The sequence below is a fragment of the Cebus imitator genome, unplaced genomic scaffold (assembly GCF_001604975.1).
Source record: "Cebus imitator isolate Cc_AM_T3 unplaced genomic scaffold, Cebus_imitator-1.0 Scaffold2, whole genome shotgun sequence".
NCBI classification, from domain to species: domain Eukaryota; kingdom Metazoa; phylum Chordata; class Mammalia; order Primates; family Cebidae; genus Cebus; species Cebus imitator.
The window spans coordinates 331,434-344,110 of NW_016107317.1; the positions used below are offsets into that span (position 1 = coordinate 331,434).

The 12,677-nt window shown below is 42.4% G+C and overlaps 1 protein-coding gene across 1 annotated transcript; it reads left to right on the forward strand.

The window, feature by feature from the left end:
- The first annotated feature begins 389 nt into the window (after positions 1–389).
- On the forward strand, positions 390–1,623 carry LOC108303929 (NEDD8-conjugating enzyme UBE2F-like). Its single transcript, XM_037739079.1, has one exon. It carries the CDS (start codon positions 489–491, stop codon positions 1,044–1,046), a length of 558 nt encoding a protein of 185 aa, XP_037595007.1. The 5' UTR covers positions 390–488; the 3' UTR covers positions 1,047–1,623.
- Positions 1,624–12,677: the final 11,054 nt, after the last annotated feature.

A 12,677-nucleotide genomic window follows, 5' to 3' on the forward strand; every position in this document is an offset into this window, starting at 1 on the left:
ATGACTCTGATGAATTGACAGAAACAGGCTTCAGAAAGTGGGTAATATCAAACTTATCTGAGCTAAAAGAACATGTTCTAAGCCAGGCACAGTGGCTCAAGCCTGTAATCCCAGCACTTTGGGAGGCCAAGGCAGGCGGATCACAAGGTCAAGCCATCGAGACCATTCTGGCCAACATGGTGAAACCCTGTCTCTACTAAAAATACAAAAATTAGCTGGGCATGGTGGTGTGCACCTATAGTCCCAGCTACTCAGGAGGCTGAGGCAGGAGAATTGCTTGAACCCAGGAGGTGAAGGTTGCAGTGAGCTGAGATTGTGCCACTGCACTCCAGCCTGGCGCCTGGCGACAGAGTCACACTCTGCTCAAAAAAAAAAAAAAATAGGGCTGTGAGGGGCCGCATCTCGCAGCAGCTGCCCTGGCCGGGCATGGTGTTGGGCACCGGGCCCGCCTCGCCTGTCTCGGGGAGCCCAGGGTAAAGGCAGCAGTAATGCTAACGCTAGCAAGCAAACTGAAGCATGATGATGGTCTCAAAGGGTCCCGGACGGCAGCCACAGCGTCAGACTCCACTAGGAGGGTTTCTGTGAGAGACAAATTGCTTGTTAAAGAGGTTGCAGAACTTGATGCTAATTTACCTTGTACATGTAAAGTGCATTTTCCTGATCCAAACAAGCTTCATTGTTTTCAGCTAACAGTAACCCCAGATGAGGGTTACTACCAGGGTGGAAAATTTCAGTTTGAAACTGAAGTTCCCGATGCATACAACGTGGTGCCTCCCAAAGTGAAATGCCTGACCAAGATCTGGCACCCCAACATCACAGAGACAGGGGAAATATGTCTGAGTTTACTGAGAGAACATTCAATTGACCTCACTGGCTGGGCTCCCACAAGAACATTAAAGGATGTTGTTTGGGGATTAAACTCTTTGTTTACTGATCTTTTGAATTTTGATGATCCACTGAATATTGAAGCTGCAGAACATCATTTGCAGGACAAGGAAGACTTCGGGAATAAAGTGGATGGCTACATCAAGCGTTATGCCAGATGATAAAAGGGGACGACTGCAGGCCCATGGACTGTGTTACAGTTTGTCTCTCATGTGAAACAGCAGGAGGCAGCCCCCTCTCCCGTCCTCACGCTCCCTCTCAGTCCCCTGGATTGCCCCAGTCCTGTGACCATGTTGCCCTGAAGAAGACCATCTTCATGACTGCGCATTGTAGATGGAGAATTCAACATAAATACAGCAAGAAAATGTGTTTGGGCTTCTGAAGAGTTGTCTGCTTACCTTAACATGTTTACTTTTTTGAACTTGTACTGTATAGGCTATTGGTGAAATTCTTAAGAAGTTGTAATGAACTCAAAATTGAGGCCAGAGCTTGCTTTCCCTTTTCCCCAACAAAATTGGTTTTCTGCACAAGTGATGCTAATGATGTGTTCCATGTAACTTGCAGATTGGCAATAAGATACCCACTACAAACTGTGATTGGATGCAAAATCTCTTAGCTTCTTTCATGAATGTTGGCCCTGCCTAGATGTTGTGAAGCTTCCCAGAATGCATAGTCATTCACTGTAGATCTCTTATTGAAATGCATATTTTATTTAATGTAAGTATATTTTGGAACAGATTTGTAATTTGTACAAAAAATAAATAAATAAATAAAAATAAAAATAAATAAATTCTTAAAAAAAAAAGAACATGTTCTAACCCAATGCAAAGAAACTAAGAACCTTGAAAAAAGGTTTGAAAATGCTAATGAGAATAAACAGCTTAGAGAAGAATATAAATGAACTGATGGAGCTGAAAAACATGAGAACTTCGCAAAGCATACACAAGTTTCAATAGTTGAATTGACCAAGCAGAAGAAAGGATATCATAGATAGAAGATCAACTCAATGAAATAAAACAAGGAGGCAAGATTAGAGAAAAAAGAGTAAAAAGAAATGAACAAAGCCTCCAAGAATATGGGATTATGTGAAAAGACCTAATCTACGTTTGATAGGTGTACCTGAATGTGATGGAGAGAATGAATCCAAGCTGGAAAACACTCTTCAGGATATTATCCAGGAGAACTTCCCCAACCTGCAAGGCAGGCCAACATTCAAGTCCAGGAAATACAGAGAACACCACAAAAAGCAACCCCAAGACACATAATTGTCAGATTCACCAGGGTTGAAATGAAGAAAAAATGCTAAGGGCAGCCAGAGAGAAAGGTTGGGTTACCCACAAAGGGAAGCCCATCAGACTCACAGCAGATATTTTGGCAGAAACCCTACAAGCCAGAAGAGAGTGGGGGCCAATATTCAACATCCTTAAAGAAAAGAACTTTCAACCTAGAATTTCATATCCAGCCAAGCTATGCTTCATAAGAGGAATAAAATCCTTTATGAACAAGCAATTGCTCAGAGATTTCATCACCACCAGGCCTGCTTTGCAAGAGCTCCTGAAAGAAGCACTAAACATAGAAAAGAACAAACAGTACCAGCCACTCCAAAAATGTACCAAATGGTAAAGAGCGTTGACACAATGAAGAAACTGCATCAACTAATGGACAAAACAACCAGCTATCATCAAAATGGCAGGATCAAATTTACACATAACAATATTAACCTTAAATGTAAATGGGCTAAATGACCCAATCAAAAGACACAGACTGGCAAATTGGATAAAAAGTCAAAACCCATCAGTGTGCTGTATCCAAGAAACCCATCTCACGTGCAAGGATACACAAAGGCTCAAAATAAAGGGATGGAGGAAGATTTACCAAGCAAATGGAGAGCAAAAAAAAAGCAGGCGTTGCCATCCTAGTCTCTGATAAAATCGATTTTAAATCAACAAAGATCAAAAGAGACAAAGAACGGCATTACATAATGGTAAAAGGATCAATGCAACAAGAAGAGTTAACAATCCTAAATATATACACACCTAATACAGGGGCACCCAGATACATAAAGCAAGTTCTTAACGACCTGTAAAGAGACTTAGACTCCCACACAATTATAGTGGGAGACTTTAACACTCTACTGTCAATATTAGACAGATCAACCAGACAGAAAATTAACAAGGATATACAGGACTTGAACTCAGATCTGGACCAAGCAAACCTAATAGACATTTACAGAACTCTCCACCCCAAATCCACAGAATATACATTCTTCTCAGCACCACATCACACCTACTCTAAAATTGACCACATAATTGGGAGCAAATCACTCCTCAGCAAATGCAAAAGAATGGAAATCATAACAAACAGTCTCTCAGATCACAGTGTAATCAAATTAGAACTCAGAATTAAGAAACTAACTCAGAACCAGGCAACTTGATGGAAACTGAAAAACTGGCTCTTGAATGTTGACTAGATAAACAATGAAATGAAGGCAGAAATAAAGATGTTCTTCAAAACCAATGAGAATGAAGACACAATGTACCAGAGCCTCTGGGACACATTTAAAGCAGTGTCTAGAGGAAAATTTATAGCAATAAATGCCCACATGAGAAGTAAGGAAATATCTAAAATCGACGCCCTATAACCAAAATTGAAAGAGCTAGAGGAGCAAGATAAAAAAAAAAAAAAAAAAAAAAAAATCAAAAGCTAGCAGAAGACAAGAAATAACTAAGATCAGAGCAGAACTGAAGGAGATAGAGACACAAAAAACCTTTCAAAAAATTAATAAATCTAGGACCTGGTTTTTTGAAAAGATCAACAAAATAGACCACTAGCCAGATTAATAAAAAAGAAAAGAGAGAATAATCAAATAGATGCAATAAAAAATGATAAAGGGGATATCAACACAGATTCCACAGAAATACAAATCACCATCAGAGATTACTACAAACAACTCTATGCACATAAACCAGTAAACCTGGAAGAAATGGATACATTCCTGGACATTTGCACCCTCCCAAGCCTAAACCAGGAAGAAGTCTAAACTCTGAATAGACTAATAACAAGGGCTGAAGTTGAGGCAGCAATTAATAGCCTACAAAACAAAAAAACCCCAGGTCCAGATGGGCTCACAGCTGAATTCTACCAGACATACAAAGAGGAGATGGTATCACTCCTTCTAAAACTATTCCAAACAATCCAAAAGAGGGAATCCTTCCCAAATCATTTTATGAGACCAACATCATCTTGATACCAAAACCCAGCAGAGACTCAACCAGAAAAGAAAACTTCAGGCCAATATCCATGATGAACATAGATGCAAAAATTTTCAGTAAGATACTGGCAAACCTATTGCAACAGCACATCGAAAAGCTTATCCATCATGATCAAGTAGGCTTCATCCCGGGGATGCAAGGCTGGTTCATCATACGCAAGTCTATAAACGTAATTCACCACATAAACAGAACCAAAGACAAAAACCACATGATTATCTCAATAGATGCAGAGAAGGCTTTTGACAAAATTCAACAGTGTTTTATTCTAAAAACTCTCAATAAACTAGGTATTGATAGAATGTATCTCAAAATAATAAAAGCTATTTACATCAAACCCACAGCCAATATCATACTGAATGGGCAAAAACTGGAAGCATTCCCTTTGAAATCTGGCACTAGACAAGGATGCCCTCTCTCACCATTCCTATTCAATACAGTATTGGAAGTTCTATCCAGAGCAACAGGCAAGAAAAAAAAGTAAAGGGTATTTAATTAGGAAAGGAGGAAGTCAAATTGTCTCTGTTTGCAGACAACATGATTGTATATTTAGAAGACTGCATCGTCTCAGCCTAAAATCTCCTTAAACTGATAAGCAACTTCAACAAAGTCTCAGGATACAAAATCAATATGCAGAAATCACAAGCATTTCTATACATCAATAACAGACTTAAAGAGAGCCAAGTCAAGAGTGAACTGCCATTCACAATTGCTACAAAGAGAATAAAATACCTAGGAATACAACTAACAAAGGAGGTAAAGGACCTCTTCAAGGAGAACTACAAACCACTGCTCAAGGAAATCAGGGAGGACACAAACAGATGGGAAAACATTCCATGCTCATGGTTAGGAGGAATCAATATTGTGAAAATGGCCATACTGCCTAAAGTAATTTATAGATTCAACGTTATCCCCATAAAGCTATCAATGGCCCTCTTCACAGAACTGGAAAAAAACACCTTAAACCTCATATGGAACCAAAAGAGAGCCCACATAGCCAAGGCAATTCTCAGCAAAAAGAACAAAGCTGGAGGCATCAAACTACCTGACTTCAAACTATACTATAAGGCTACAGTAATCAAAACAGCATGGTACTGGTACCAAAACAGAGATAAAGAGCAATGGAACAGAACAGAGGCCTCGAAGGCAACGCCACACATCTACAACCATCTGATCTTGGACAAACCTAACAAAAACAAGCAATGGGGAAAGGATTCCCTGTTTAATAAATGGTGTTGGGAAAACTGGCTAGCCATGTGCAGAAAGCAGAAACTGGACCCCTTCCTGACACCTTACACTAAAATTAACTCCAGATAGATTAAAGACTTAAACATAAGACCTAACACCATAAAAACCCTAGAAGAAAATCTAGGCAAAACCATTCAGGACATAGGAATAGGCAAGGACTTCATGACTAAAACACCAAAAGCATTGGCAACAAAAGCCAAAATAGACAAATGGGATCTAATTAAACTCCAGAGCTTCTTCTGCATACCAAAGGAAACAATCATTAGAGTGAACCAGCAACCAACAGAATGGGAAAAAATTTTTGCAATCTACCCATCTGACAAAAGGCTAATATCCATAATCTACAAAGAACTAAAACAGATTTACAAGAAAAAAACAAACAAACCCATTCAAAAGTGGGTGAAGGATATGAACAGACATTTTTCAAAAGAAGACATATATGAGGCCAACAAACATATGAAAAAATGCTCATCAACACTGGTCATTAGAGAAATGTAAATCAAAACCACATTGAGATACCATCTCATGCCAGTTGGAATGGCGATCATTAAAAAATCTGGAGACAACAGATGATGGAGAGGATGTGGAGAAACAGGAACACTTTTGCACTGTTGGTGGGGGTGTAAATTAGTTCAACCATTGTGGAAGACAGTGTGACAATTCCTTCAGAACCTAGAAATAGAAATTCCATTTGACCCAGCAATCCCATTACTGCATATATATCCAAAGGATTATAAATCATTCTGTTATAAAGACACATGCACACAAATGTTCATTGCGGCACTGTTTACAATACCAAAGACTTGGAACCAACGTAAATGCCCATCAATGATAGACTGGACAAGGAAAATGTGGCACACATACACCATGGAATACTATGCAGCTAAAAAACATGAGTTTGTGTCTTTTGTAGGGACATGGATGAATTGGATGTTTGTGAATTTTGTAGGGACATCATTCTCAGCAGACTGACACAAGAACAGAAAATCAAACACGGCATGTTCTCACTCATATGCGAGTATTGGAACAATGAGAACACATGGACACAGGGAGGGGAGCATCACACACTGGGGTCTGTTGGGGTGGGACTAGGGGAGGGACAGCAGGGGGTAGGGAGTTGGGGAGGGATAACATGGGGAGAAAGGACATAGGTGACAGGGATAGAGGCAGCAAATCACATTGCCATGTATGTACCTATACAACAATCCTGCATGTTCTGCACATGTACCCCAGAACCTAAAGTGCAATAAAATATATTAAAAACAAAAACAAAAACAAAAACAAACCAAAGAGCCAATAACATCAATTTTCTTGCTAATAGTTCATCTGCCCAGTCCTTGGAATCCTGTCTTTCCCCTACTCACCCTCACTCACTTAGAAACTTAAGCATTAGCTTCATATACTGTTTCTTCTACATTATCCTTTCAGCCTTCTTCTTTAAAAAAAAAAAAATTCTTTAGAGACAAGGTCTTGCTAGGTTGCTCAGGCTGGCCTTGAACTTCTGGCCTTAAGTGATCCTCCTACCTCTGCCTTCTACCTTTTTATATTCTTCAGCTTATGAAAATGGATAAACCTGCATTAAAGCCCTGCAAATGCATGTAGTCAAGTGTGTGTTGTGATAGTTGGTGCGATGCTTAATATTGTCATCTTGATTGGATCGAGGGAAACAAAGTATTAATCCTGGGTGTGTCTGTGTGGGTGTTGCCAAAAGAGATTAACATTGGAGTCAGTGGGCTAGGGAAGGGAGATCCCCCTTAATCTGGAGGGCACAATCTAATCAGCTTCCACCAAATATAAAGCAGGCAGAAAAACATGAAAAGGAGAGAGACAGGCCTAGCGTCCCAGCATACATCTCATCTTTCTCCCATGCCAGATGCTTCCTGTGCTCGAACATTGGACTCCATGTTCTTCAGTTTTGGGACTCAGGCTGGCTCTCCTTGCTCCTCAGCTTGCAGACAGCCTATTGTGGGACGTTATGATCATGGAAGTTAATACTTAATAAACTCCCCTTTACATCTATCAATCATAGGAGACATATATATATATATATATATATATATATATATATATATATATATAAAACGCTATTAGTTCTGTCCCTCTAAGAGAACCCTGACTAATACAGTTGGTAAGGTTTCCTTTTCTTCTCTGGTGATGTGACTGAAGCAGGCTTTCAGGGATTGTGAGAACAGGGGAAGTCTTCAAGGAGATGGGCCCCTCGAGCACAGCCTGCACATCTCCCCATTCTCCTGGGAGCTGTGCCTTGGAAGGCAGAGGCGATGCTGGAGGGGAACGCAGGTCTCAGGACCTGAGAAGTTGAGGGTAGTGCTAGAAAGAGTGGAGAATGAACGGGGTAAGGGGCAGCAGAGTCCTGATCTCTGAGAGCTCCCACCGCTTCTAACTCTGACCATTCCTGTCTGGCTGCATTTGGGTTTCCTTTTGTCCCAAGAAAAGAAAGATGAAAAACCTTAGAGTATTGGGAGTCTAGAAGATGTTAAACAAACAGATGTTGGCCGGGTGTGGTGGCTCATGCCTATAATCCCAGCACTTTGGGAAGCCAAGGTGGGCGGATCACCAGAGGTCGGGAGTTTGAGACCAACATGATCAACATTCTCCATGTTGATGGAGAGAGAAACCCCCGTTTCTACTAAAAATACAAAATCAGCTGGGCATGGTGGCACATGCCTGTAATCCCAGCTACTCAGGAGGCTGAGGCAGGAGAATCACTTGAACCCGGGAGGCGGAGGTTGTGGTGAGCTGAGATCACACCATTGCACTCCAGTCTGAGCAACAAAAAGGAAACTCCGTCTCAAAAGAAACAAAACAGAACAAAAAACTAACAGATGTTAGTTCATTGATCACCAAGACAACGCACGGGTCAGCAGGACTTCTCACACAGCAGCCAGCATGAAGAGGGAGAAGACCAGGTTGGGCAAAGCCTTCAGCTTTCAGCTGTTTTTCTCACCCTTTACAGCACTGTAACAAGGACTAGATGAGGGAAAAAATGGGCATGAGCTGTAGCTACAGGGGAAAAACAATAAATGACTAACAGATAAATGTAAGCGATGTGCTAATATTCTAGGTATTTTTAATATTGCTGGGAAGACCAATTATCTATGTAAAAAAGGTGAAAACAAATATAACATTGCTTAGACAATTCTGTGGACCCTTGATAGACAGTAGTTGCATAAAATCAGAATTACAGAATTAGTGTTTTGGGGTTGTTCTTTGTTTATTTGTTTTTTGAGATGGAGACTCACTCTGTTGCCCAGGCTGGAGTGCAGTGGTGCTATCTCAGCTACTGCAACGTCCGCTCCTGTGTTCTAGCGATTCTCTTGCCTCAGCCTCCCTAGTAGGTGGGATTACAGGCATGTGCCACCATGCCTGGCTACTGTTTGTTTTTTTAGTAGAGATGGTGCTTCACTATGTTGCCCAGGCTGGTTTCTAATTCCCGGCCTCACATGAACCACCCACCTTGGTCTCCCAAAGTGTTAGGATTATAGGCGTAAGCCACTACACCTGCCCTGGACTTTAGTCTTTAACAAATCCTGTGCATATTCATTTTCTATTACTTACACATAAATAGATGCTTCTCATTGAGAACATATGAAAAACAAATGTTTACTAAATAAACTATAAGTTACATAATATATCATAAGATTGAAACTCAAAATTGGACCCTTCTGTCTCCAATATCTGGGTGTATGTTACTAGATGCACTATTTTCACAGAGACATACCCTGCTCACACTAGCACAGTGTTGGAAAAGAATATGGAACCCGAAGGCTGGAGCCCTTGGTCTTAGTTTGAACTGTTTTGCTCACTGACATGATGATTTGGGGACAAGTAACTTAAATTCTGAACCTGATTTTATCTATAAAAGTACTCTAAGCCTGGCGCGGTGGCTCACGCCTGTAATCCCAGCACTTTGGGAGGCTGAGGGGGGTGGATTACAACATCAGGAGTTCAAGACCACCCTGGCCAGCGTGGTGAAACCCCGTCTCAACTCAAAATATAAAAATCAGCCGGGTATGGTGGCATGAGCCTATAATCCCAGCTACTCAGCAGGCTGAGGCAGAAGAATACTTGAACCCAGGAAGTGGAGGTTGTGGTGAGCTCAGATTGTACCACTGCACTCCAGCCTGGGCAACTAAGTGAAACTCCATCTCAAAAAAAAAAAAAAAGGTGCTCTAAACATTACTTTAATTAAAAATTAACCAGCCAGGCACAGTGACTTATGCCTATAATCTCAGCACTTTGGGAAGCCAAGGTGGGCATATTGCTTGAGCCCAGGAGTTTAAGACCAGCCTGGGCAACACAGGGAGACCCTGTCTCTACAAAAAATATGAAAATTAGGCCGGGCGCAGTGGCTTACGCTTGTAATCCCAGCACTTTGGGAGGCCGAGGCGGGTGGATCACAAGGTCAAGAGATCGAGTCCATCCTGGTCAACATGGTGAAACCCCGTCTCTACTAAAGCTACAAAAAATTAGCTGGGCATGGTGGCGTGTGCCTGTAATCCCAGCTACTCAGGAGGCTGAGGCAGGAGAATTGCTTGAACCCAGGAGGCGGAGGTTGCGGTGAGCTGAGATTGCGCCATTGCACTCCAGCCTGGGTAACAAGAGCAAAACTCCGTCTCCAAAAAATATATATATATATATGAAAATTAGCCAGGTGTGGTGTCTCATGCCTATACTCCCAGCTACTTGGGGTCCTGAGGTGGGAGAATCACCTGGTTCCAGGGAGGTAGAGGCTTCAGTAAGCTGTGGTCATGCCACTACACTTCAGCCTAAGCAGCAGAGTGATACCCTAGCTAAAATAAAATAAAAGGAAAGAAAGAAAGAGAGAGAACAAAAAAATGTAAGAATACAAACAAAAGCACATTCTGTCAGCTCATCCTCTCTATGGGCAAAGGAAACTATACTATCTGAACCCAAGGGTGAGAAATAAAGAAAATCAAAATACTTATCTACCCATCCCTCTGCACATGGTCTTAGTTAGAGTATATACTTCATTACTGTGCATGTGGATTTTATCTCATTCTGCTAAAAAATGCAGAAGCACATCAGTGGGGTCACTTTCACTTCATGATATAGAAGCTGTTCTGTATGCAGCCAAATCACATTACTGACCATTGCCGAAAGAAATGACCTTCAATGAACAGGTTAGAAAATTCACTCATGATCACTTATTGAATGCCCGCTATGTGCCAGACACACTGTTAAGCATGGGGGAATCAGAGAAGTGTTGCTCCCTAATGTGTCCCAGTCTAGCGGGGTAATATATAACCTGATACATTAGAAGACTCCATGGAAGTGTTTCACTAATGGTATAAATCATGAGCTACGTCAGAAACCCAGGAGGAATTGGTACCTCTCCTGGGAGAGTGTGGAGAGACTCTGGTAGAGGTGATGTGTGAGTGTGGTCTTGAAGCATGAGCGGAAATTTGCCAAGTGAACAAGGGGAAAGGCATTTACAAGCAGAGGGAATAGGATGGCTCGTCAAAGTGTCTGGCAATACTGAGAGATGTTGCAAAGGGTGGTGTAGCTGCAGCCCAGGTTTCACAGGACAGAGGTAGAATGCAGTGTGGTTAGGTTGGGGCTAGTGCATGGGGAGCCTTGGTACGCCTGCCACATGCAACTGGTAATCATCCCTAGAGGTACTGGGGGCACAGAGTGTCATGTGTGGAATTACATGTGCTATGTGTTGTGCTTTTAATGTCACTTGAAGTCGTAAGGAGGAACTATGTGATGTGGGAGCAGAGCAGGGAGAAGCAAGTTAGGGAGACCCAACAGGAGGCAAGAGTGGGAACGGCTGACTTTGAGAGGCACCTTTGAAAGAGACTAGATAGCATTTGGTAGACGTTGGATGTGGAGGGGTGAGGCAGCAGGAGAAACAGGGTATGACTTTGAAGTTGCTCAATACAGGAGAGATTGAGTGGCTGGCGGAACTCTTAACCCAGATGACATGACATGGCACAGGATGGGTTCTCTGCTCCAGCGTGTCCCTGAGGAGTCATTCTTAACTTTGGCACGGGTGATCAGCAGCTGGGAAAGTGGGTGAAGCCCACCTCAGAATGAGACCACTGACCTCTTCACTTCCACGCTTTTGGCTCAAGGTATCATTCAGCTCAACACCATTTAAAAACTATCTAGGCCAGGCATGATGGCTCACACCTATAATCCCAGCATTTTGGAGGCTGAGGCAAGTAGATCACTTGAAGTCAGGAGTTCAAGGCCAGCCTGGCCAACACGGTGAAACCCTGTCTCTACCAAAAATACAAAAATTAGCTGGGCATGGTGGTGAGTGCCTGTAATCCCAGCTACTCGGTAGGCAGAGGCAGAAGAATTACTTGAACCCAAGGAGGCAGAGGTTACAGTGAGCCAAGATTGTGCCACTGCACTCCAGTCTGGGCAACAGAGCAAGACTCCATCTAAATAAATAAATAAACAAACTATCTAGGGGCCAGCAGAGAAAGACTCCATCTAAATAAATAAATAATTAATAAGCTCTCTCGGGGCTGGGCGTGTTGGCTCACGCCTGTAATCCCAACACTTTGGGAGGCCAAGGCAGGCAGATCACCTGAAGTCTGGAGTTCAAGATCAGCCTGGCCAACATGGTGAAACCCCATCTCATCTACTAAAAATACAAAATTAGCTGGGCATGGTGGTGCCCTTCCATAATCCCAGCTACTCAGGAGGCTGAGGCAGGAGAAATGCTTAGACCCGGGAGGTGGAGGTTGCAGTGAGCTAAGATTGCACCATTGTGCGCCGGCCTAGGTGACAAGAGCAAAACTCTGTCTCAAAATAAATAAATAAATATAAATAAAAGCTATCTAGGGCCAAGCATGGTGGTGCATGCCTGTAATCCCAGCACTTCAGGAGGGTGAAATGGGCAGATCGCTTGAGGTCAGGAGTTCAACCAGCCTGGCCAACACAGCAAAACCCCATATCTACAAAAATACAAAAATTAGGCTGGGCACAGTGGCTCACACCTGTAATCCCAGCACTTTGGGAGGCTGAAGTGGGCAGATAACTTCAGGTCAGGAGTTTGAGACCAGCCTGGCCAACATGGTAAAACTCTATCTCTACTAAAAATACAAAAATTAGCTGGGCATGGTGGCACATGCCTGTGATCCCAGTTACTTATGAAGCTGAGGCAGGAGAATCGCTTGTACCTGGGAGGCAGAGGCTACAGTGAGCTGAGATGGCACCACTCAGCTGGGTGCACTCCAGCCTGGGTGACAGAGCGGGATTCCACCTCAAAAAAAAAAAAAA

Bases quoted from the DNA above. Each gene is read 5' to 3' on its own strand.
- LOC108303929 (XM_037739079.1), top strand. From the start codon at position 489: ATGCTAACGCTAGCAAGCAAACTGAAGCATGATGATGGTCTCAAAGGG.